Raw genomic sequence first — 25,069 nt, forward strand, 5'->3', positions numbered from 1 at the left:
AGGCTCAGCTGATAGCCAGGTGTAGCAGTGGCAAGGATTCACTCCATGGTGCTGAAAAGAAAGCTCTGCTGTTGGGAAAGCTTTATGTAGGCACCGTTTATCACCGTTATAGTGCATGTATTGTTTAGTGTTGTGTAGTGGCTTTGCTGGCATGCATCCCCCCAAAATGATGTGTTTGCCCCACCAATATGTACATGCTAAAATCCCCACGCGCTGTATGTACTCACGTATAAAATATTTATGAAGGGAAAAACATTTCAGTGATTTTCTTTGTATGAAAAATGGCTGTTAGGCCTACAATTAAAAGGTGTAAAAAGTGTGTCAGCGTGTGTCAGAGTGCGATGTGGGTTATCGGCATGGCACAGCGGCCGACCCTCCTTATTCCACAATTCATGTATGAATGACAACCAGTAGGCTACGGCGAAAGCAGATATTCCTATTTCAAGTGTGACCCACATAATGACGAAGGATGGAAGTGGTTGGGCTTATTTGAACATACATTTTTAGAGTGCGCTACTACCAGTGCCTGTTTTACTGCGAAAACACACTGCTAAACCAGCGAGAAGAAAGGAAGGAGGGAGTGTCTATTTCTCGGGTGGATTATTGCACTGAAGCTTCTCTCTCCATCTCTCAGCCTTCCCAGCAAAGACGCAGACGGAGAGAATATCTGGGAGAAATCGGACAGCGTGAGGATAGAAAAGTAAGTGAGAAGGATGATTTGAAATATTGTCGCTTAATGTGACCGACCTGTCATTGCAAGCGCCGTGTCAGCTTTGTGTTCAACTTTTCTGAGGCCAGTGTGTGTGTGTGCAACCTGGACTCAGGTGTAGACTTAACATAGTAAACGTGAATCCGGGACACTCCAATTAGTATGATATGTTATGTTTGGTATGGTTTGTATTAATTTGTGGATGTCGATCATCCATTTCTTATGATATGTTACGAATTCCAGTGTGTTGTGGCTAACGTTAGGTATGTGGCTACGTGGCTAACACTAACGTTAGCTAACCTTAGCTAGGCTAGGAGTTAGAGATTGGGGTTAAGGTTAGGGTTAAGGTTAGGAGAGCTAACATGCTAAGTAGTTGCAAAGTTTGGGTTGCTAGATGTTGGCGTTATATGCCCGCCCAGTAAATAGTTGCCGGTGATGAGATTCGGACACGCAACCTTTGGGTTGCTAGACGTTATACGCCCGCCCATCATCATCCATCCATCTCGACCAACCTACACACTTTATCTTTTGCCTTAATTAACCTTCTGTCTTATGTACCCATACCAAAAATAACATATACTAATTTTAATTTCCTGTATTTCTGTGTACTATGTTACAGCTAGTTTATGTGACCATGCTGGTGAGTGCACCTCAATAAATCACAGATAAGTGTGCGATACATACAGTAGCTTATAACCCTATTATTAATTGTACTAGACCTATTATCTCTTTTCCAGTTCTAACTTGTTATTTTTTACAAGTGGTAAGATGATGATGATGATGATGATTGTGGTAGTAGTGACGAGGTTGGTGTTGTTGTTGGTCATGACTGTACTCTTGGTAGTGATAAGGAGAATAGTGCTGAAAAGGAGAATTAATAATGACTCATGCCATTTTCAGTCTGAAAGGTAATTTGTATGCTGACTGGCTGGCTGTGTAACCCGGACTCAAACACACACTATACAGCTAGTAGCAAGGCTGGGAGATCTGGGTCACCCACTGAGTTGAATAGCGACTGAAATCCTCTCCTCTCTTTACTTCTTCTCTCCATCCTCCACTCCTCTTAGCATCTATTAATTACCTACAGTCATGAATGCCCTATAAATCAATGGACCTGTGCATTGGAGATGGAGATACTTGTGGTTCATGCGAAATAAATACAAACACTTTTGAGGCCCTTGTAAAGCTGCTCTGGGTAACTGTCCTTATTGCTTGTGCAAACAGAAGACTGAGGCCCACGACCACTCTGCCAAAGGTAACAGCTCTGGAGTTTGGCCTGTCAGTCTGCTACCTCTCACTGCTGGGAGCCTTGGCAGTCCCCTTCCCCCTCACCCCTCTCTCTTTTTGTCTCCATCTTGCTGGCCCAGTCAGCACAGCAGAGAGTGACACAAGAGAGTCACGTTCTGCTGACACGGGAGAAATAGTTAGACTTCTTTCCCCTTATTCCCCCTCTCATTCTCTCTCACACACACACACACACACACACACACACAGACACACACACACACACACACACACAGTAGTAGTAATTAAGTATAAAATCCTATAGGGGGTACTGTGTCCCTGACTCCCCTCTGTAATAGAACTACCATCAATACCTCTACTTGTTCTTCCATCCCTTTATTGCTTTATCAGTCATCTCACTCTCATTATCTACCTTAGCAATACTCCCTCTTTTATCCCACTCCTACTCAATACTCCCCTCATCTCTCTTTCCTTCTTTCCCACTCTCTTTACTCTCTCTCTTTGCCCTCTCTCTTTCTGCACTCATGCCTTTTCCAGGCTGCCACATTGGCATTTCTAATGGTTCTCCCACCCAGCAGCCAGTGTACTGACTGAGTGTCTGTGTGTTTGTGTGTGTTTGCAGGAGTAATGTACAGTGCAGTAAACCTGCAGTGTTTATTTTTTATTATTATTTCACCTTTATTTAACCAGGTAGGTCAGTTGAAAACAAGTTCTCATTTACAACTGCGACCTGGCCAAGATAAAGCAAAGCAGTTCGACAAAAACAACAACACAGAGTTACACATAAACAAACGTACAGTCAATAACACAAAAGAAAAGAAACATAGAAAGATATATGTACAGTGTGTGCAAATGTAGAAGAGTAGGGAGGTAGGCAATAAATAGACCATAGAGGTGAAATAATTACAATTTAGCATTAATACTGGAGTGATAGATGTGCAGATGATGATGTGCCAGTAGAGATACCGGGGTGCAAAACAGCAAGAGGGTCAGTAATAATATGGCGACGGATATGTAGTGAGGGCCAGCCAACGAGAGCATACAGGTCGCAGTGGTGGTAGTATGTGGGGCTTTGGTGATACAACGGATGTCACTGTGATAGACTACATCCAGTTTGCTGAGTAGAGTATTGGGGGCTATTTTGTAAATGACATCACCAAAGTCAAGGATTGGTAGGATAGTCAGGGTATGTTTGGCGGCATGAGTGAAGGTTGCTTTGTTTTGCGAAATAGGAAGCCGATTCTAGATTTAATTTTGGATTGGAGATGCTTAATGTGAGTCTAGAAGGAGAGTTTACAGTCTGCAGTATGTCTGATTGAGTATAAAGTCCATTGGTCTGAATAACAGAATGCCTGCAGCATGTGCTGTGATTTATTTTATTTTATATTTAACCTTAATTTAAGCAGGGAGTCATGCTGACACCACAGTCTCTTTCACAGATGAGATCTGCATGAACAAATCAATAAACAACCATGACACTATACATACTGCATTTATATACACATCAATTACACAAGGATGTTTGGATATTTTTCTCCACATTTGATGCTCATAAAAACTAAAAGCAGATTTACCTAACTCGTGGCGATTGAAGGGATCTCCAGGGTTAGCCATCCCTGAGACCGTGTCTGGTAACTTATACGTCATGATGATTACATCATATTGATCTATACAGTAGCAGCTCCAGTGTCTTCCATTCTTTGCCTTGATGCCTACATATATGAAGACTATATCTGTTTGGCCAACGTTAAACATGGGCAACAGGTGGCCTAGCGGTTAAGAGCATAGGGTCAGTAACTGAAGGTTGCTGGTTGAAATCCTTGAGCTGACTAGGTGAACATTCTTGTGATATGCCCTCGATCAAGGCACATAACCCTAATTGCTCCAGGGTTGCTGTCAATAATGGCTGATCCCTGGCCTTGACCCCACTCTCTGAGGGTGGCTCAGGGGGTATATGATATGCACAAATAATATACAATTCACATGCTTATAATACACACTTGTATATGTGTGAAATAGGACAAATGCACCTATCTTATAATTAAAAAGGAATATTAGCTTATTGTTGGGATGGGTGTCGGGCCTTATATTCATTTAGAGGGACATGTTCTGGTCTAGAGACATGTTCTAGTCTACAGTGGTCTGTTATTTGGCAGATAGAGTGTCATTCTATCTCAGCTTTTGATATTCTCAGCTCTCATTGTGACATCATCACCTCTTGGTCATTCCGCCTTGCATCCGCTTGTGCTGCCTGTATGCATGCTGCTGGGTTGCTATGGAAACGATTGGTCTGCTTTTACAGCAGCTGTTTACCGAAAAGCATGCGAGCGAGAGAGCACATTTACTCACACACAGACAGCACACAAACACACGTGCGATGCCAGGAGGGCGAGACAGACAGCGCCCGATTCTACATTGTAAAAACAAATATCCTGTTGTGTTTACTAGCAGCCAGTTACCTGTCAGTAACTGTAAGAAAAGGGTATATTAAGTTACCATACATTTTTTACAGTAATTTACAGGTAGCTGGCTGTCAGTAAATTACTGTATAAACAGCAGAGAGAGAGAGAGAGACAGAGAGAGAGAGAGAGAGCTGACTTGGCCTCCTCTCATCGTTGCCATTGTGTATTGACCCAAGGCTCATCAGGTCAAACCCCCTGAGTGAGAGAGAGACAATGAGCTGTTAGATATAATTAGTCATGTGGATAATCACTTAGTGGCCTGGCCTCAGCCAACAGCCTTACATCAGCTGGTCCAACCTTGGTCCTTTAATCTAGCACCACTAACACGCCTGATTCTACTAATCAACTGCAGGGCCTTGATTAGCTGAATTTCTGTGTGTTAGTGATGGGCTGTAACAAAAGTCTGCACACCCTGTAGGTGTCCAGGAACAGGGTTGGTGACCACTGCCCTTCACTGAGTACAGTAGCTCCAAGAGATGCATTTCTCATTGTTATTGATTTGCTGTTTGTGTGTCAGTTGCTGATACAACTAGGAAGATGTAGCTGAAAGTCCGTGTGTTTCTGTGTGTGAACATACATACTGTACAACAACAAGTATTGAAAGAAAGTTATTGCCTCAAGCTAACAGTGGAGACATTTAAATCAAACGTCTAGGTTGTTCTTGTCATCGTTTTCATTGAAAACACATTTTCTATTATCAGGAAGCAGGAGAGCATTGCGGATACTAATGAATGCAGGCAGAACCGAGTGAGAGGGAATAGACGAACACTGACATTCCTTGATACAACTTTTGTAGTGATCAAACATGAGATCTTGTAATTCCTATATTTGGCTCTGTGGAGAGAAGGTTTCTCTGGCTCTTCAAATAGTTCTAAGCAGTAACAGTAGCCTGCAGGGTGGTGTGACACTGTGATACACTACCTTCTTGCACTGTACTGTGCTGTAACTCTGTAAACAAAGAATAATAGCATAAGCAGTATACTGCTGTATAGCAAGTCCCCAGGCTGGTAAAACACCAGTGTAGAACTGCAGTCAGGAGTAGTGTATTAAAAGATACTACATGAACAGTTCTACGGTAGGTTTGTATATATCTGGATCTCGTCTCTGTCTGGGTCTCATGGGGCCAGCACCGTTATTGTACTGTATTGGAAGTCAGTGAGTCATCCACCTTAGTGTGGACAGCCTTGTATGAGTGGAATGAAGCCGTGTTGGACTGTGTTTGTGCTGCATTGAATTGGATTTGATGACGACGTTAGAGCAGCAGTTTTATGGCCCTAGCATTGATTGGCTCTCCTGGGTGTCCGTTTATTTAAACCCAACCCAGCATGAACACTGTTGTTGGAACTGCTGTACGAGGGGACAATTTGTGGATATAAAGGGAACGAGCCGAGGGAGACTAACTAATTAAAAGTTTGGAAAGAGATGCATGCTGATTGTGAACGATTTACGTGGGTGCTGGTGGAACTTCTGTTGATCTCAAAATGTTCAAGCAGTTAATTAAAGAAAGATGTGGTGAAGCAAAATCGGTTACAGATTGCAATTAATATGCTCTGCAAGGCACAACAGGAGAAAGCAATCGTGCCTCGCTAACAAGACTCTGCCTGCCTGGGTCAGAGTGGAGAACAACACCACAGCTTTTATTTAATCCATTATTAAAACCAAACCAAACAATATACTGACTGGGTGGAACTCTGTACCCTCACAACAACACATGTCACTGTTTCTATGGTAACCCATCCCTGCACTCAAATGTTCCAAAGAGAAAGAAAGAAGTGTCTCTCTCTTCATTCTCTCTCTTCCTTTTATTTGTCTGTTTGCGATTGGAAGAATGGTATGACAGCCTCACGAGAGAGAGAGAAAGAGAGAGAGAGAGAGAGAGAGAGCAGACAAAGACAGAAGGAGGGATGAGGGAGAGACAGAGAGACAAAGAATCTGTCTACTGCATATACACACTTTGACAGTAGTGGGAACTCTTTAGGGAGTATAGTGCATTGTGGTCAAACAGTGAAAATGGATGGAGAGACGAAGTAAACTTCCGTTGTTGAATGTGCCAAACCCACACAAATTTGTACTGAAGTAAGCCAATTATATGTTTGAGTGACCAATTATGTTTGAGTGAACATCCAATCTGTTCAAAAGTAAATTGCTGTAGGCAGTGGCAATTTTAGCATGGAAATGTTGGTGGGGCCAAAAAAATAACAAGTGGGATGCATGCCAGCAAAGCCACAACACTAAACAATACATTAATTTGTACTATGACGGTGACAAACGGTGCCCACAAACTGTTAGGACCTACATAAAGCTGTCCCAACATCAGCCCTGTCTGGCAGCGAAACAATTCATTCAGCCTCAAAACATAGCTGTTATGGCTGACTTGCTTAAACAAATGTGGTTTCTAATAACAACTGAGATGTACAAACTATGGCATAAGGGGACGACAAGAGGATACAAGGCAATCCGTAAATTCGATTAAGACATTAATGAGCGAGCTAGGACGGACGTAGTCAATATAACTATTTGTTTAGCACTTTTCAAATGTACAGCGACAGAATTCAGAACATGGGCCATTCTTACAGTGTTCTCCCTGTACACCAAGTCAGAACCGTAGGATAAATAAAGGGGACATATAAGCAGACAATGAAAGCTCTTACAATATCCAATGATTACATTTCTCTAAAACAGGTTGTAGGCTACATGTGCACCACCAAGTCAGAAAAGTAGGTGAAATTAAGAGGGGTAAATAGACCAAATTATTAGGTTGAGGCACATGGGCTTCTAACATGTTACTACACAACATACACGTAGTATTACTTTCTTAGCTATACAGTATACATATCTCCCTGGCATATTACATCATTTATGCAGCAGCATACAATACATTTTTGGACTTACCTTGTTTTGCTGTGCTCACTTGAACAGGAAGGTGGCCCAGCGGTCCTTCGTGGGCAAATTTTGTCATTAGAGTCTGGCATTCTTTCGATTTATGGTTCTTTCAAAACAACTGGGAACTCTGGAAAAAAACAAGGTGAATCATGATGAGGTCATTGATCTTCAGGTCATAGCTCTAGAAAGAGGCCAGATTTAGATTTGGATTTGGATGACCATTCAAAACGTATTTTCCCAGTTGGAGCTTGTTTATTCCCGACTTCCCAGTTGTCTTGAACTCACTGTCAAGTTTTCGCAGTTCCGAGCTCACAGTTGTTTTGAGCGCGGCACAAATCATGCTTCATTGACAGGATGGGTAATGTTGAATGTTTATCATTTTAAACTTGGAAAAGAGCCCCTTAATCCCAGATTTGGGACCACAGCCACTCCACTGAATAGCAGGCTAGTGATTTCTATGCAATGCTTGCAGTTAGCCACTGTCACTGATTCCTTCCAAACCACGCATTGTTGAATTTGCGATTTCCAACTTGTGTAATGTTTATGTCCAAAGGCCGATGAGCACTGATACGTTTTATCTATTATTTATCTTCATATGACAAGGATTAGAAAGGATTTGCCAGTAGATTGTCGGCTTGATTCATGATGATGACTGAAAGTATGATGTTGAAGTCCAATCAAAGCTACTGTACATATAACGTGATTTGGCATCATTTTATCTGTGGCCAATGACCTTGAGCCTTCATGGCTTGCCCCACCACCATAGAAAGCACTGAACTAGGCTGAAACACCTGCATTTTGGAGCTGCCTTACTCAAGAAAACAACAAAGAGACCATGTTTGTATGCGGCTTTATTAACTCAATGATATACATATATATTTTTTTACATTGTTTGCAAACTGATATGTGACTCGTATTAATGCCAAAATAACATGCAAAACAGGCAAGCCAGAAAACAAGTGAATGACGGGTCGCCACTGGCTGTAGGTTGCTTTGATTAGAAGCATCTGCTCAAGACCATATAATGAGTCATTGGGAAATTAGATGAGGCCTCTTTATGTCCTTCCTGTTCCATACTAACCATCCTTCTCTCTCATTTCCTGCAGGACCCAGTCTGAGCCAGTAGTAAACTCCAGTGGAAGAGCCTCTGCCTGGGCTTTGCGGGACCTTGTTTTACCCCCTATCTTTCCACCTGGGTCACTGGATCTCCTGACAACACCACTTTCGTAGCTCTTCCCCAAGACACGGCTCTATACCCCGGGGTGCTAACCCTGTCCATCTCCCTCTGGTTCCCTGGACCCACTTCACCCTCACCTCTCCCCCAGCAACCCTTCCCTTCCCTGGGCTGAGATAGAGATGTCTGTGCCCTCGGCCCATGAGTTTCACTGGCAGAGCCTGGCACGGCTGCCCAGCGGGCGTGTTTACCACTCCCTGGCGGAGGTGGGGGGGCAGATGTACATGCTGGGGGGCTGTGATGCTGCAGGGAGGCCCTCCCCAGCCTTAGAACTCTACTCTCCAGAGGTAGGTTGGCGCACACACACACACACACACACACACACACACACACACACACACACACACACACACACACACACACACACACACACACACACACAGGATTAAACAAAGAACACACACAGTTCAAATATAACAGGACTAAACAACCATGTAATTACACTTTATTGATTGTTGTTATCAGGGGGACCGGTGGCTGAGCCTTCCCCCCATGCCCACCCCTCGGGCAGGTACGGCCGTGGCGGTGCTGGGCAAGCAGATCCTGGTGGTGGGCGGTGTAGGGGATGACCAGCGCCCTCTGAAGGTGGTGGAGGTTTACAACACAGAGGAGGGGAGGTGGAGGAAGAGGAGCGCCCTCAGAGAAGCACTGATGGGGGTGGCCATCATTGTGAAAGGTGTGTAGGGTGGGGGTTACTCACTGTTCATAGTTAGTTGCACATTCTATACATGACCAGAAACATGTTTTTGGCTCAGTTTTTACCTCTCCCTCCTCTCTCTCTACCCCCCTCTCGCTGTCTTTGTCTCTCTTTCTCTCTCTCTCACCTCTCTGTAGATGGACGTGCGTTGGCTGTAGGGGGTATGGGTGCAGACCTGCTCCCCCGTAGTATACTGCAGCAGTATGACATGAGGAAGGACGTGTGGGCACTACTGCCCCCTATGCCCACACCAAGGTATGACGCTACCGCACACCTGCTGGGCAACAAGATCTACGTGGCAGGTAAGGAAAGGGTGTGTGTGTGTGTGTGTGTGTGTGTGTGTGTGTGTGTGTGTGTGTGTGTGTGTGTGTGTGTGTGTGTGTGTGTGTGTGTGTGTGTGTGTGTGTGTGTGCATGTTTGCATGTGTAATTGGAAGGAGGAAAGGGGATACCTAGTCAGTTTCACAACTGAATGCATTCAACCGAAATGTGTCTTCCGCATTTAACCCAACCCCTCTGAATCAGAGAGGTGCGGTGGACTGCCTTAATTGACGTCCACATCATCAGCGCCTGCAGAGTATACTAAGTGTGTGTGTTCTCCCTAGGTGGGCGTCAGTGTAAACGCACGCTGAAGGTCTTCGAGGTATACGACTCAGAGACACGCTCCTGGACTACACTACCCAACATGCCATGTAAACGTTCGTACGGGGGCATGTTCTGGGACAGTTCGGGGAGGCTGTGTCTGCTGGGGGGGCTGAGGAAGGGAGGAGGCCACCAGAGCTCCAAATTCACCAAGAACGTCAACATCTTTGATACTAACCAGGGTATAGACCACCAAGAACACACACACACAAACATACATGTAAGTGCACTGATTCCCTTCTCCAGGAAGACAATAAAGTCCTATTCTATTGTAAAAGCCACACTGCAAATCTGAGAGAGAGTTAGGAGAAAGACCTCTACATGTAGAATTTAGAACACACGTACAAAGACAGTCGCTCTGGATAAGAGCGTCTGCTAAATGACTTAAATGTAAATGTAAATGTAATACACAAACAGTGTGTGTGTTTATTTTTATTTTTTTTCCTTTATTTAACTAGGCAAGTCAGTTAAGAACAAATTCTTATTTTCAATGACAGCCTAGGAGCAGTGGGTTAACTGCCTGTTCAGGGGCAGAACGACAGATTTGTACCTTGTCAGCTCGGGGGTTTGGTGTGTGTGTGTGTGTGTGTGTGTGTGTGTGTGTGTGTGTGTGTGTGTGTGTGTGTGTGTGTGTGTGTGTGTGATAGTGATAGTGTCTCCTATTAATTTTAAAGGTGCCTGTCAGACAGTCATCCTATTGAATTTCTCCCCAAAGAAAATGAATTCTCTAAATGTAAGAAGCTTGTCCCCGCTGGCTGCATGCTGCACACACACATCTCATATTCCTGGAAAAAATGACTTATTTTTCGTCTCACAGAAAGAAATGTCTGAATAACAAAATATCAAATTGAGAAGAGACCAGGGAGAAAAAAATCGATAAGTAATTTCAGACAGTAGGGTATTTTGTCACGCATTTGTATTTTTGTATTTTTCCCAAACAAAGCAAATGAAAGGAGCAGTAGGAGTCTGAATACTAATCTAACACCTCAGTGAGAATGTCAGTGTGGCCGTCTGTCTGTCTGTCTGTCTGTGTTTTACTCCAGATATATTATACATTCATTTACTCTACCCTCCTCAGGCACACACACAGACACACACACACACACACACACACACACACACACACACACACACGGTAAACAATAAGACCCATTCACACCCCCTCCCAATCTAATCTAAGTGGAGATGAGATGGGAGACCAGCTATAGCTAGGAGGGAGATGTTTCAATTACAGGATTCAGAAACAGATTGCTTTATTATCTTTCTTTCCCCACAGAGTCTACAACTCACACACAGGGAATCTGGGATATTATACCCTGTATCGCAATCATGACTATACTTATTCATTCTTTAATGTCCTTAGAGAATGTTGACTGAAAACCAGTGGGCAAAATAGCAAAAACAATCAGCATCCCCTGGGGTGCCCAGGTCTAAGGTTGGGAAACACTGTACTATGGGGAAATATAATCACTTACCAAGCTGACCCCAAAGGAAATGACATTAAACGGCACATGGCCGAACTGAACTGACCACCCAGAGCTGACCCCAAAGGAAATGACATTAAACGGCACATGGCCGAACTGAACTGACCACCCAGAACTGACCCCAAAGGAAATTACATTAAACGGCACATGGCCGAACTGAACTGACCACCCAGAGCTGACCCCAAAGGAAATTACATTAAACGGCACATGGCCGAACTGAACTGACCACCCAGAACTGACCCCGCCAGATGCATCAGTCTGGGTTGTTGAGCACATGGCCGAACTGAACTGACCACCCAGAACTGACCCCAAAGGAAATTACATTAAACATGGCCGAACTGAACTGACCACCCAGAGCTGACCCCAAAGGAAATTACATTAAACATGGCCGAACTGAACTGACCACCCAGAGCTGACCCCAAAGGAAATTACATTAAACATGGCCGAACTGAACTGACCACCCAGAGCTGACCCCAAAGGAAATTACATTAAACATGGCCGAACTGAACTGACCACCCAGAGCTGACCCCAAAGGAAATTACATTAACCGGCACATGGCCGAACTGAACTGACCACCAAGAGCTGACCCCAAAGGAAATTACATTAAACGGCACATGGCCGAACTGAACTGACCACCCAGAGCTGACCCAAAAGGAAATTACATTAACCGGCACATGGCCGAACTGAACTGACCACCCAGAACTGACCCCAAAGGAAATTACATTAAACCCCAAAGGAAATTACATTAAAGCGGCACATGGCCGAACTGAACTGACCACCCAGAGCTGACCCCAAAGGAAATTACATTAAACGGCACATGGCCGAACTGAACTGACCACCCAGAGCTGACCCCAAAGGAAATTACATTAAACGGCACATGGCCGAACTGAACTGACCACCCAGAGCTGACCCCAAAGGAAATTACATTAAACATGGCCGAACTGAACTGACCACCCAGAGCTGACCCCAAAGGAAATTACATTAAACATGGCCGAACTGAACTGACCACCCAGAGCTGACCCCAAAGGAAATTACATTAAACGGCACATGGCCGAACTGAACTGACCACCCAGAGCTGACCCCAAAGGAAATTACATTAAACATGGCCGAACTGAACTGACCACCCAGAGCTGACCCCAAAGGAAATTACATTAACCGGCACATGGCCGAACTGAACTGACCACCCAGAGCTGACCCCAAAGGAAATTACATTAAACGGCACATGGCCGAACTGAACTGACCACCCAGAGCTGACCCCAAAGGAAATTACATTAACCGGCACATGGCCGAACTGAACTGACCACCCAGAACTGACCCCAAAGGAAATTACATTAAACGGCACATGGCCGAACTGAACTGACCACCCAGAGCTGACCCCAAAGGAAATTACATTAAACGGCACATGGCCGAACTGAACTGACCACCCAGAGCTGACCCCAAAGGAAATTACATTAAACGGCACATGGCCGAACTGAACTGACCACCCAGAGCTGACCCCAAAGGAAATTACATTAAACGGCACATGGCCGAACTGAACTGACCACCCAGAGCTGACCCCAAAGGAAATGACATTAAACGGCACATGGCCGAACTGAACTGACCACCCAGAGCTGACCCCAAAGGAAATTACATTAAACGGCACATGGCCGAACTGAACTGACCACCCAGAGCTGACCCCGCCAGATGCATCAGTCTGGGTGTTGAGCACATGGCCGAACTGAACTGACCACCCAGAGCTGACCCCGCCAGATGCATCAGTCTGGGTGTTGAGCACATGGCCGAACTGAACTGACCACCCAGAACTGACCCGCCAGATGCATCAGTCTGGGTGTTGAGCACATGGCCGAACTGAACTGACCACCCAGAACTGACCCCGCCAGATGCATCAGTCTGGGTGTTGAGCACATGGCCGAACTGAACTGACCACCCAGAACTGACCCCGCCAGATGCATCAGTCTGGGTGTTGAGCACATGGCCGAACTGAACTGACCACCCAGAACTGACCCCGCCAGATGCATCAGTCTGGGTGTTGAGCACATGGCCGAACTGAACTGACCACCCAGAGCTGACCCCGCCAGATGCATCAGTCTGGGTGTTGAGCACATGGCCGCTCTGAACTGACCACCCAGAACTGACTACGCCAGATGCATCAGTCTGGGTGTTGAGCACATGGCCGAACTGAACTGACCACCCAAAACTGACCCCGCCAGATGCATCAGTCTGGGTGTTGAGCACATGGCCGAACTGAACTGACCACCCAGAGCTGACCCCGCCAGATGCATCAGTCTGGTTGTTGAGCACATGGCCGAACTGAACTGACTACCCAGAGCTGACCCCGCCAGATGCATCAGTCTGGGTGTTGAGCACATGGCCGAACTGAACTGACCACCCAGAACTGACCCCGCCAGATGCATCAGTCTGGGTGTTGAGCACATGGCCGAACTGAACTGACCACCCAGAACTGACCCCGCCAGATGCATCAGTCTGGGTGTTGAGCACATGGCCGAACTGAACTGACCACCCAGAGCTGACCAGATGCATCAGCACATGGCCAAACTGAACTGACCCCGCCAGATGCATCAGTCTGGGTGTTGAGCACATGGCCGCTCTGAACTGACCACCCAGAACTGACTCCGCCAGATGCATCAGTCTGGGTGTTGAGCACATGGCCGAACTGAACTGACCACCCAGAACTGACCCCGCCAGATGCATCAGTCTGGGTGTTGAGCACATGGCCGAACTGAACTGACCACCCAGAGCTGACCCCGCCAGATGCATCAGTCTGGTTGTTGAGCACATGGCCGAACTGAACTGACTACCCAGAGCTGACCCCGCCAGATGCATCAGTCTGGGTGTTGAGCACATGGCCGAACTGAACTGACCACCCAGAACTGACCCCGCCAGATGCATCAGTCTGGGTGTTGAGCACATGGCAGAACTGAACTGACCACCCAGATGCATCAGTCTGGGTGTTGAGCACATGGCAGAACTGAACTGACCACCCAGATGCATCAGTCTGGGTGTTGAGCACATGGCGCGCTGCCTAGTGACTTTCCCCTGTCCCAGCCGTAAGAACAGCTACACTGGGAGAAGTGACATCCAAGAGATAAAACCTCACAAAAGATATCCATAATCCAGTGGGAGAGGCGCTGTTTAGAGAGCACCCTGCCGCGAGTTGGATTAGCAAAACAGACAAAACCTTGATCACATAACCGGATATCCTGGGTCTGTTCAATGTACCTGCGTAGAGCTCGCACCGAACACAGGGCATGTAACCTCTGTTGCTCTTCAGACCCCTAGACTTTTTCCACATTTTGTTACGTTACAGCCTTATTTTAAAATGGATTCATTTGATTATCCCCCTCATCAATCTACACACAAAACTGAGACGACGTACACCTTTCAGGAACCGCACCACCAGGGGGTGAGCCCCCAGTGAGGTTCCATCAATTCCCACATGACACGCCGATACAGCGCACATGTACACTTTTAAAGTGGAGAATGCTTGTAAAGCCCCTATAAGAACATAAGTATGCCCCTCACAGAGCAGTGAAAAGTCCTTTATCTTGGCACCAGAGCTCAAACGCTTGTCACTGATATGCATACAGCCCTCTCGTGGAGGGCGCCCTTGCAGACTGAACGGTAGGAATAACATTCAGAGGTAAACCTCTAGCCATCAGATTAGGCCCATAGGAACCAAATCTCTAGCCTCGCTTGACAAACAGGGACAACAGGTCCCTGCGCAACAGGTCCCTGCGCAACAGGAGTTTCCACGGGTCCCCACCTAAAAGGCGAATGATCTCCGTGATCCAAGGCTGCCTGGGCCAATGGAGAGCCACAAGAATCAATGGTAAACCCTTCCGGGGGACCCACTAAGGAAACAAATAAAGGAGGGTCTGGGGCCACTGGTGTGCCAGAGCGTCCGTTCCCAACGGGGCACTCGTGCCCTCATCAAGAAAAACAGATGACACTACGCCAGCACTCAGTGCTGGTTGGGCCTTATCAACAAAAGCCTCATGGGAACAACTTCCATCACAGAAGCCATCATCCCCAGCAGGCATAGGCACTGGTGAAAACGCCCTGTGACCCAGACAAAATTTGGCTAAGCAGAGCTGGAACCCGGACACCGTCCGTGAGTCTAGCTCGAGACCCAGAAACAGAATGCGCTGAGTCAGATAGCTCTTTTTCTAGTTTCTTATGAAGCCTAGAGACTGAATACGGGACAGTAGCTCCCACCAGTCAATCGCTGTAATAGCCAGCGGCTCGTGAACATTCTGTTTGTAGATTCTGGAGATGCTTGTTGAGGGCACATTCTCTAGAATGAGACACAAAGTGCCCTTTTCGTAACCAGGAGTACCGGCTGAACCAGCAGTCCCAGATCTTCGACCCAGGAACCACTCAGATTGCCTGCTTCTGGAGATGGAGGATATTTCCTCCCTCAAAACGGGCACTGAGGCCTCGGGAACAGTCGACATGACGACGCTGCAGAAGTGTGGGGGACGCACAACCAATTGTAGCCTGTACCCTGACATCACTGTTCACATGATCCAGGGCGACACTGCGCATGCCAGCCATTGGTTGGAGCAGAGAGTGAGAATCCTGTGTTGTGTCATCTGAAGTGACTGGGAGAGATTGGTTCTTCTTCCATTCGCACCACTCTTGAGGACCGTGTGTCTGAACGTGGAGAAGGAAGACTTCATGTAACTCACATACAGGAGGAAACACTTTTAACAATGGTGAAAACTGTGGAACTCTGTTGAAAGAACAGAGTGTTTATGTGCCAAGGTTTGCCTACCGATCGTCCCACTCTGGGTCCGGTGACCAGTGACATACCCTCATTGGTTTAGGCAGTAAGATGTGTTCCGGTAACCGGCTGGCACCCAGCGCTGGACCGCATGCATTAAAAATAGACCCAGAAAAAAAACATTATCATGGAGGTTACCCTACCGACCAGTCATAGGTATTGGCGACAAAGCGCCTTATAACCTAGCTGGGAAAGGGACAGACAGCTCTGAAACAGTGACCCTTTCTATTTTAACAGACAGCTCATTTGGGGGCTCATATGAACCCCAAAGACTGTGTGTGGGATAATAGCATGTTCGTGTCCAACCCTCCTCGTTCCCGCGACTCCGCTACCAACAACTAAACGCCTACAGAGCCAATAACCTGTATCACTAGACACCTCATAGGGACTAGTGAGCTACAGACAGGAATCAGCAATGAATCACAGTAATGAGCCACCTATGGAGGAGGGGCGCCTCCTTGTGGACAGTTGTCACTCACCCTGGGGAGATTGATATTCCCCTTGAACCCTGTGAATACTGTGGAAGGCGGGGTAACAAAGGGGGCAAAAAAAAGTGTGAACAATTCAAAATATATTTTAAATTTGAGATTCTTCAAAGTAGCCACACTTTGTCTTGATGACAGCTTTTCACACTCTTGGCATTCTCTCAACCAGCTTCACCTGGAATGCTTTTCCCACATATACTGAGCACCTTTTGGCTGATTTTCCTTCACCCTGCGGTCCATCTCATCCCAAACATTTCAATTGGGTTGAGGTCGGGTGATTATGGAGGCCAGGTCATCTGATGCAGCACTCCATCACTCTCCTTCTTGGTCAAATAGCCCTTACACTGCCTGGAGGTATTGGGTCATTGTCCTGTTGAAAAACAAATGATAGTCCCACTAAGGGCATACCAGATGGGATGGTATATTGTTCCAGAATGCTGTGGTGGCCATGCTGGTTAAGTGTGCCTTGAATAATAAATAAATCACAGACAGTGTCACCAGCAAAGCACCTCCACACCATCACACCTCCTCCTTAATGCTTCATGGTGGGAACCACACATGCAGAGATCATCTGTTCACCTACTCTGCATCTCACAAAGACATGGCGGTTGGAACCAAAAATCTCAAATTTGGACCCATCAGACCAAAGGACAGATTTCCACTAATGTCCATTGCTCGTGTTTCTTGGCACAAGCAAGTCTCTTCTTATTATTGCTGTCCTTTAGTAGTGGTTTCTTCACAGCAATTCGACCATGAAGGCCTGATTCACGCAGTCTCCTCTGAACAGTTGATGTTGAGGTGTGTCTGTTACTTGAAGCATTTATTTGGGCAGCAATCTGAAATGCAGTTAACTCTAATGAACTTATCCTTTGCAGCAGAGGTAACTCTGGGTCTTCCTTTCCTGTGGTGGTCCTCATGAGCCAGTTTCATCATAGCTCTTGATGGTTTTTGCGACTGCACTTGAAGAAACTTTCGAAGTTCATGGCATTTTCCAGATTGAAGGACCTTCGTGTCTTAAAGTAATGATGGACTGTCGTTTCTCTTTGCTTATTTGAGCTGTTCTTGCCATAATATGGACTTGGTCTTTTACCAAATAGGGCTATGTTCTGTGTGCCAACCCTACCTTGTCACAACACAACTGATTGGCTCAAAAGCATTAAGATGTGAAGAAATTCCACTATTTAACTTTTAACAAGAAAAACCTGTTATTGAAATGCATTCTAGGTGACTTCCTCATGAAGCTGGTTGAGAGAATGAGTGTGCAAAGTTGTCATCAAGGCAAAGGCTGGCGACCTTGAAGAATCTTGTTTTAACATGTTTTTGATTGCTACATGATTCCACGTGTTATTTCATAGTTTTGATGTCTTCACTATTATTCTACAATGTAGGAAATAGTAACAAATAAAGAAAAACCCTTGAATAAGTAGGTGTGTCCAAACGTTTGACTGGTGCTGTACATTAACTGCACCACTTACTATAATATCTCCAGTCCCTGCTAGTTTAGCTATCTGTAGCAGAGCAACTAAACTCTCTGATCTGTCTTCCTGCTAGTGTGTTCCCCTCACTCTGAATCTGAAGGGAACTTCCTTACTGCTGAATGTGATATGTTTAAAACAAGTTATTTCGAGGAAGCCCCTGAGAGTGCCAGCCAGCCACCACATCAACAACAAAGGCCTTGGCAGAGCAGTGTGCCCGTCGCCAGCTGTGCTCTGCCTTATTCCCTTTCAAGTTCAAGTCTGGGCTGGCATCAAAACAGTTTATTAACACAGTGCTTTTATCTGCTGGCTCAGTTTCTCTCTCTCCCTCTGTCTCTCTCTGTGGAGCTGTGGAGCTGATTGTGATGCCAGAAATGCTTAACGTCCTACAGACAGATGAGGCACAACATAAAAGCTTAAAAAGAGCACTTGAAAAACGCACTGTGTATCCTCCCTATTTGCTGTTTCCCTGAAATAGTTTCATCGTCTTTAGCCACACAAGTGTTTGCCTAAGTAGAAGTGTAAATAATATGCCATTTTACTCCAGAGGTCACCTCCTGCCAGACTGCAGGAGGGAATCATCTTGTTTTTCTCCTTTGAAGCCATTAAAATGTACCGACTTGTTGGTTTCATCGTGAAATTGTCTCTTTCTTCTTATTTCCAATATCTTGGGCCCTGACCTGATAGTTTGGTGTGTGTGCGTGCATTGTGCCCAGGTGTGAGTGCGAGGACATTTGTATTCATGGTGCGCACAGTATTACTGAGTTGTGATACCACCAGCATTCAAGAACACCAAATTGTAGCTTGCAGAATTGGCAGAACAAAGAAACATGTTTTATGCAGTGGTCAAAGTGGACTTTACAACACTTCAATGCCTCCACTAAAAAGTGTTAACATCATCCTCTCCTGTCCCCCCAGGGTCATGGCTGAAGTCAGAGGACACGGTGGCCATGAAGACTAAGAGGGCTGACTTCGCCTCAGCTTTCCTCAGGGGCAGGATGGTTGTAGCAGGAGGACTTGGTGAGGGAGGGAGTGTGAATGTGTGTGTATATGTGCCTGTATATGTGTGTTTTTGTTGACACCTAGTTGGTCTTGACAACGTGTGATGGCCGGGTGTGGTCCCCAGGTCACCAACCCTCAGTTCTCGACACGGTGGAAGCCTTCCACCCCCAGAAGAGGAAGTGGGAGAGACTGGTTCCTATGGCAATGCCACGATGCTCCGCCTCCTCCATCGTCATCAGGGACCGCCTGCTGGTGGTTGGAGGAGTGAACCAGGTGCTGGAATATTGCTCTGCATGTTATCACACACATAACATTAACTAACTCACTTTTGTACATCGCGCTGGTCTGTACAATTGACCTTATTTTAGCACCCAAAAAATGTAATACTTCCAGATCAACTGTAATATCAATACCATTGTAAAGCAACATTTTCCCCTTTCCAACAAAATCAATGACGAGACCTTCATGATGCCCATCTTCGCATGATCCCATATGGCAATGAGCTCCTTCGGGTCTTTTTAAAAATGGCGGGTGGGGAAGCGAATCCTCTTGCGTGATAGTGAGAAGGACAGATGTGTAGTGTGGGGAAGCGAATCCTCTTGCGTGATAGTGAAAAGGACAGATGTGTAGTGTGGGGAAGCGAATCCTCTTGCGTGATAGTGAAAAGGACAGATGTGTAGTGTGGGGAAACGAATCCTCTTGCGTGATAGTGAAAAGGACAGATGTGTAGTGTGGGGAAACAAATCCTCTTGCGTGATAGTGAAAAGGACAGATGTGTAGTGTGGGGAAGCGAATCCTCTTGCGTGATAGTGAAAAGGACAGATGTGTAGTGTGGGGAAACAAATCCTCTTGCGTGATAGTGAAAAGGACAGATGTGTAGTGTGGGGAAGCGAATCCTCTTGCGTGATAGTGAAAAGGACAGATGTGTAGTGTGGGGAAGCGAATCCTCTTGCGTGATAGTGAAAAGGACAGATGTGTAGTGTGGGGAAACGAATCCTCTTGCGTGATAGTGAAAAGGACAGATGTGTAGTGTGGGGAAGCGAATCCTCTTGCGTGATAGTGAAAAGGACAGATGTGTAGTGTGGGGAAACGAAGCCTCTTGCGTGATAGTGAAAAGGACAGATGTGTAGTGTGGGGAAACGAATCCTCTTGCGTGATAGTGAAAAGGACAGATGTAGTAGTGTAGTGGGGAAGCGAATCCTCTTGCGTGATAGTGAAAAGGACAGATGTGTAGTGTGGGGAAACGAATCCTCTTGCGTGATAGTGAGAAGGACAGATGTGTGGGGAAGCGAATCCTCTTGCGTGATAGTGAAAAGGACAGATGTGTAGTGTGGGGAAACGAATCCTCTTGCGTGATAGTGAGAAGGACAGATGTGTAGTGTGGGGAAGCGAATCCTCTTGCGTGATAGTGAAAAGGACAGATGTGTAGTGTGGGGAAACGAATCCTCTTGCGTGATAGTGAGAAGGACAGATGTGTGGGGAAGCGAATCCTCTTGCGTGATAGTGAAAAGGACAGATGTGTAGTGTGGGGAAGCGAATCCTCTTGCGTGATAGTGAAAAGGACAGATGTGTAGTGTGGAGAAGCGAATTCTCTTGCGTGATAGTGAGAAGGACAGATGTGTAGTGTGGGGAAACGAATCCTCTTGCGTGATAGTGAAAAGGACAGATGTGTAGTGTGGGGAAGCGAATCCTCTTGCATGATAGTGAAAAGGACAGATGTGTAGTGTGGGGAAGCGAATCCTCTTGCGTGATAGTGAAAAGGACAGATGTGTAGTGTGGGGAAGCGAATCCTCTTGCGTGATAGTGAAAAGGACAGATGTGTAGTGTGGGGAAACGAATCCTCTTGCGTGATAGTGAGAAGGACAGATGTGTAGTGTGGGGAAACGAATCCTCTTGCGTGATAGTGAAAAGGACAGATGTGTAGTGTGGGGAAACGAATCCTCTTGCGTGATAGTGAGAAGGACAGATGTGTAGTGTGGGGAAACGAATCCTCTTGCGTGATAGTGAAAAGGACAGATGTGTAGTGTGGGGAAACGAATCCTCTTGCGTGATAGTGAGAAAGACAGATGTGTAGTGTGGGGAAACGAATCCTCTTGCGTGATAGTGAGAAGGACAGATGTGTAGTGTGGGGAAGCGAATCCTCTTGCGTGATAGTGAAAAGGACAGATGTGTAGTGTGGGGAAACGAATCCTCTTGCGTGATAGTGAAAAGGACAGATGTGTAGTGTGGGGAAACGAATCCTCTTGCGTGATAGTGAAAAGGACAGATGTGTAGTGTGGGGAAGTGAATCCTCTTGCGTGATAGTGAAAAGGACAGATGTGTAGTGTGGGGAAACGGCTTATTTCACCTGATCTGTCCAACGTATCACCTCTAAAATGTAAATAAATCACTATAAAGAGTTTATATAACGTGTCATTACATACCTATTTGAAGGTTTGTGTCGAATTTGAATCTGGTTTTTAGGGCGCCGCTAAAGTTATCTTCAGAAGTAAACAGTGGCTTTTGAGAGTCATGATGGCTTGCAAGTGATGAAGCAAAAAATGACTAGATATCCGCCCTTACCTTGTCCCTGTCCCTTTTCTTGTTTTTAATCTGCGAGAGAAGTGCTACCCCTGGTGGAGAGAGGCTGTACGACACAGAATGAGGTGCATTGTGCGCGCTGTGCTTCACGTCATGACGCGTCACAATTTAACGTACAGCGTCAGAGGGGTCCGTTTTTTCAACTTTCCTCCGCAGATTTGTACGGAATGGGGTTAGTCACCGTTACACACACTTGTTTTTTTGACTGTCTGTCTCTGTCTGTCTATAAGGTCCCTAGTTCAGCCCATGAGATCCTGTACGTAAAAGAGGAGGAGTGTCTGTAGGCTCAAGGACATGCCCCTTACATGATGATTGACAGCAGGATGACAGCAAGAAGATTCCTGGAACATTCTATTCAAGATCAGTGGCTCCAGTGCTTTCAGAACGGCTGTTAGTCTTGGACAAGTGCAATATTTTCCAAAGATCTACAGCAGAATAGTAAGGAAGGGGAAGTCATGCCACAAACACAGAACATTGCTCTCTGCTGGGTTGTCTATACACACTCTAACAAACACAGAACATTGCTCTCTGCTGGGTTGTCTATACACACTGTAACAAACACAGATTAGATCCCACACACAGAATCGATCCCAATAATAATCATACTCACAGCATCCAAATATACTCTACACAGACGAGAAGCTGGCTTTCTCTGTAAATAAGTTATATATACGAGTTTTAGTAATGAGAAGATTCCTCTGCACTGTGTGTGTGATATCCCTTTAGGGCAAGGCTCTCCAACCCTGTTCCTGGAGATCTACCATCCTATAGGTTCACAACCTACAGGACGGTAGCTCTCCAGGAACAGGGTTGGTGTTAACCTACAGGACGGTAGCTCTCCAGGAACAGGGTTGGTGTTAACCTACAGGACGGTAGCTCTCCAGGAACAGGGTTGGTGTTAACCTACAGGACGGTAGCTCTCCAGGAACAGGGTTGGTGTTAACCTACAGGACGGTAGCTCTCCAGGAACAGGGTTGGTGTTAACCTACAGGACGGTAGCTCTCCAGGAACAGGGTTGGTGTTAACCTACAGGACGGTAGCTCTCCAGGAACAGGGTTGGTGTTAACCTACAGGACGGTAGCTCTCCAGGAACAGGGTTGGAGAACCCTGCTTTAGAATTATCTTAAAAAGCTTAGAAAGGTCTTCAATATTTTTAAACTTTTACATATATTATTGTAGACTTACTGATTGCCTTGCATTAAATGTTTTTGACAGGAAATATAGATGATATCTCTTAAGTAAAGGCTAAAGTAAGGTAAAACAGTTTGTTTTATTACTTAGAGTTCTGTATATATATATATATATATATATGTTGTATAGGAAATGTGTGCAGTTTGTCAACAGTTTGCTGTTCATACTGTAGATGCAAATGACCTCATGTCAGTGTCCACCCATTTCTAGGGCCTAAAGTACAGTCAACTCCTGACGTACAGTATGCAGTTGCTTGGACTGGCATGAATACAAGCACTGTTTCCAGCTCCACTTAACTGGAGCATGCAGACATCCTGAGCCGATCCAAATCATGTATCTGAAAAACTACACTGTACGGAAACTGAGTGCAATTATCCAAAGTTGATTGTTCCACACATTTGATAGTGTAGCCTTTGTATTGGCTATGGCAATATGAATTCTATTGGTGTGATATCATACTTTCATATATTAGTCAATGAGTATATAGTGTATATATCAAATGGTGTATATTCAGTTGTGTTATTCAATCTTATTTAAGTTTTGTTTGGGAGAAAGAGCTCTTTAACATCCCAATATTAGAAAATATGTTATACTCATAGCTGCAATAATAATCGTTGGTTCATATGTTAGGGTTTGTCATTAGTGCACTGTGTATTGGCAATTGATTGATGTGAAATATCATTCATGAATAGCTTCATTCTCAGGATGTGATTTAATAAGCACAAACTAGTAGATGGATACTTCTACAGTCAGTATGGGTTCAATGAGATATTCTTCTAACTTGTTTAGAAAATAAAACAACAGAAGTTTTTTAAAAACAATCCATAGAGTGCATCCAGTTCCTACCTGTATCTAGTGTGCTTATATCTATATCATTTTTGTTTCATTGTTATCAATTCTCTGCATCTGGTTGGTGTTGAAAATGGCCTTGCAATCTCACTATTCACCACTAGATGGCAATTAAACAACATATAAACTATAAATTGTGGGAGATTTAAAACATTCTAAACAGGCTTACAATCCTCACAGTGTTGGCACCATATACATACCTTTTGTTCAACAGTCGTTTTGGTTTGACAGTATCAATAGGCAGTGGCGGATTTACCATTAGGCAGAAGAGGCAATTGCCTCAGGCCTCACATCATCAAGGGGTCTCGTGAAACTATACTAGTAATGTTTTTTTTTTCTCCGCTTGAGGACAGAGTTCTCGTGCATTGTTTCACATGATATGATTGCAAATGGGACTTTCATTGAAATTAACATGCAACAATGAGGTGTTTTCAGAGCGGGGCCAAGAAAATAAAAAGGTCATTTTCATTATAACAGAAGAATGACCTAAGTTAATGCATTTCTTTAGTAAAAAGACAGCTGCTGCTGATAGAACATGTTCTGTAAGTGCAGCCCGTAAGTGCAGCCCACGAATCTGATGCTGTCAGGTCATAAAGAGTATGGCATGTCATTTGGCCAGACAGCATCCGATACATGGGCTACACATAGTAAGACAGGGGGTGCTGTTTTGCTCACTCTGATTTTTGGATACTGGAATTATTGTGGATGAATGTGAGAAGGTAGCCTACTTTTGAAGTGATTTGTTTGACAATCAGATGAAAACCTCATGATTGTGTTCATGGCACATTAAGGGGGGGGGGTCTGGGCTCAGGCTGGCCTTTGCCTGGGGCCCCTGGCAATAGGTCAAAGCATGATAAAACAAATGATCCAAGTTCACACTAACTATGCAAACACACGCTCAGTTTTGTACCTTCTCCCTCAAACTCAATGACCCAGTGAATTTATAACTGCGCCCTGAAACACTTGTCTTTAGAAAATACTCATTCCTCACCAAGGTGAGAAAAATAGGCAGGTTGACATTTACTGGGATGAGTCTTGTCCTGGAGGCAGAACTGAGCAATTCTCGCTAGATAGGCCAGCTGGAACATCAAATTGGCTATATTGTAAAAATTCTAAAAAACTAAAATGTGCTTTTTTTTTTTCTTAATTTAAGGCTAGGGTTAAGGTTATGGTTAGGTTAAAAATCAGATCTCTGACTTTGTGGCTGTGCCAGCTAGTAAACTTTCTGCAGAGCTGCCTCCTGAACAAGATTCTTGATGAAAAATGCTAACCCGGGAAAAATAGGTGAAACATAAGCATTACTCTTACATTTTTAAGCCACTGATTTA

The 25,069-nt window shown here is 45.2% G+C and overlaps 1 protein-coding gene across 1 annotated transcript; it reads left to right on the plus strand.

Moving 5' to 3' along the window:
- The first annotated feature begins 421 nt into the window (after positions 1–421).
- Positions 422–22,270, plus strand: LOC115143727 (kelch domain-containing protein 8A-like). Its single transcript, XM_029684199.2, has 8 exons — positions 422–700; positions 8,406–8,820; positions 8,999–9,209; positions 9,368–9,532; positions 9,835–10,053; positions 19,038–19,139; positions 19,246–19,394; positions 21,932–22,270. Exons 2-8 carry the CDS (start codon positions 8,656–8,658, stop codon positions 21,983–21,985), a joined length of 1,065 nt encoding a protein of 354 aa, XP_029540059.1. The 5' UTR covers positions 422–700; positions 8,406–8,655; the 3' UTR covers positions 21,986–22,270.
- Positions 22,271–25,069: the final 2,799 nt, after the last annotated feature.

The sequence above is a fragment of the Oncorhynchus nerka genome, linkage group LG15, assembly GCF_034236695.1.
Source record: "Oncorhynchus nerka isolate Pitt River linkage group LG15, Oner_Uvic_2.0, whole genome shotgun sequence".
NCBI lineage: Eukaryota > Metazoa > Chordata > Actinopteri > Salmoniformes > Salmonidae > Oncorhynchus > Oncorhynchus nerka.

What these genes read in the sequence shown, in the direction of transcription:
- LOC115143727 (XM_029684199.2), top strand. Translation starts at nt 8,656, where the DNA reads ATGTCTGTGCCCTCGGCCCATGAGTTTCACTGGCAGAGCCTGGCACGG. An exon ending in GGTGGCCATCATTGTGAAAG is followed by an intron (nt 9,210 to 9,367) that starts GTGTGTAGGGTG and finishes ACCTCTCTGTAG; the next exon opens with ATGGACGTGCGTTGGCTGTA. An exon ending in CATCTTTGATACTAACCAGG is followed by an intron (nt 10,054 to 19,037) that starts GTATAGACCACC and finishes CTGTCCCCCCAG; the next exon opens with GGTCATGGCTGAAGTCAGAG.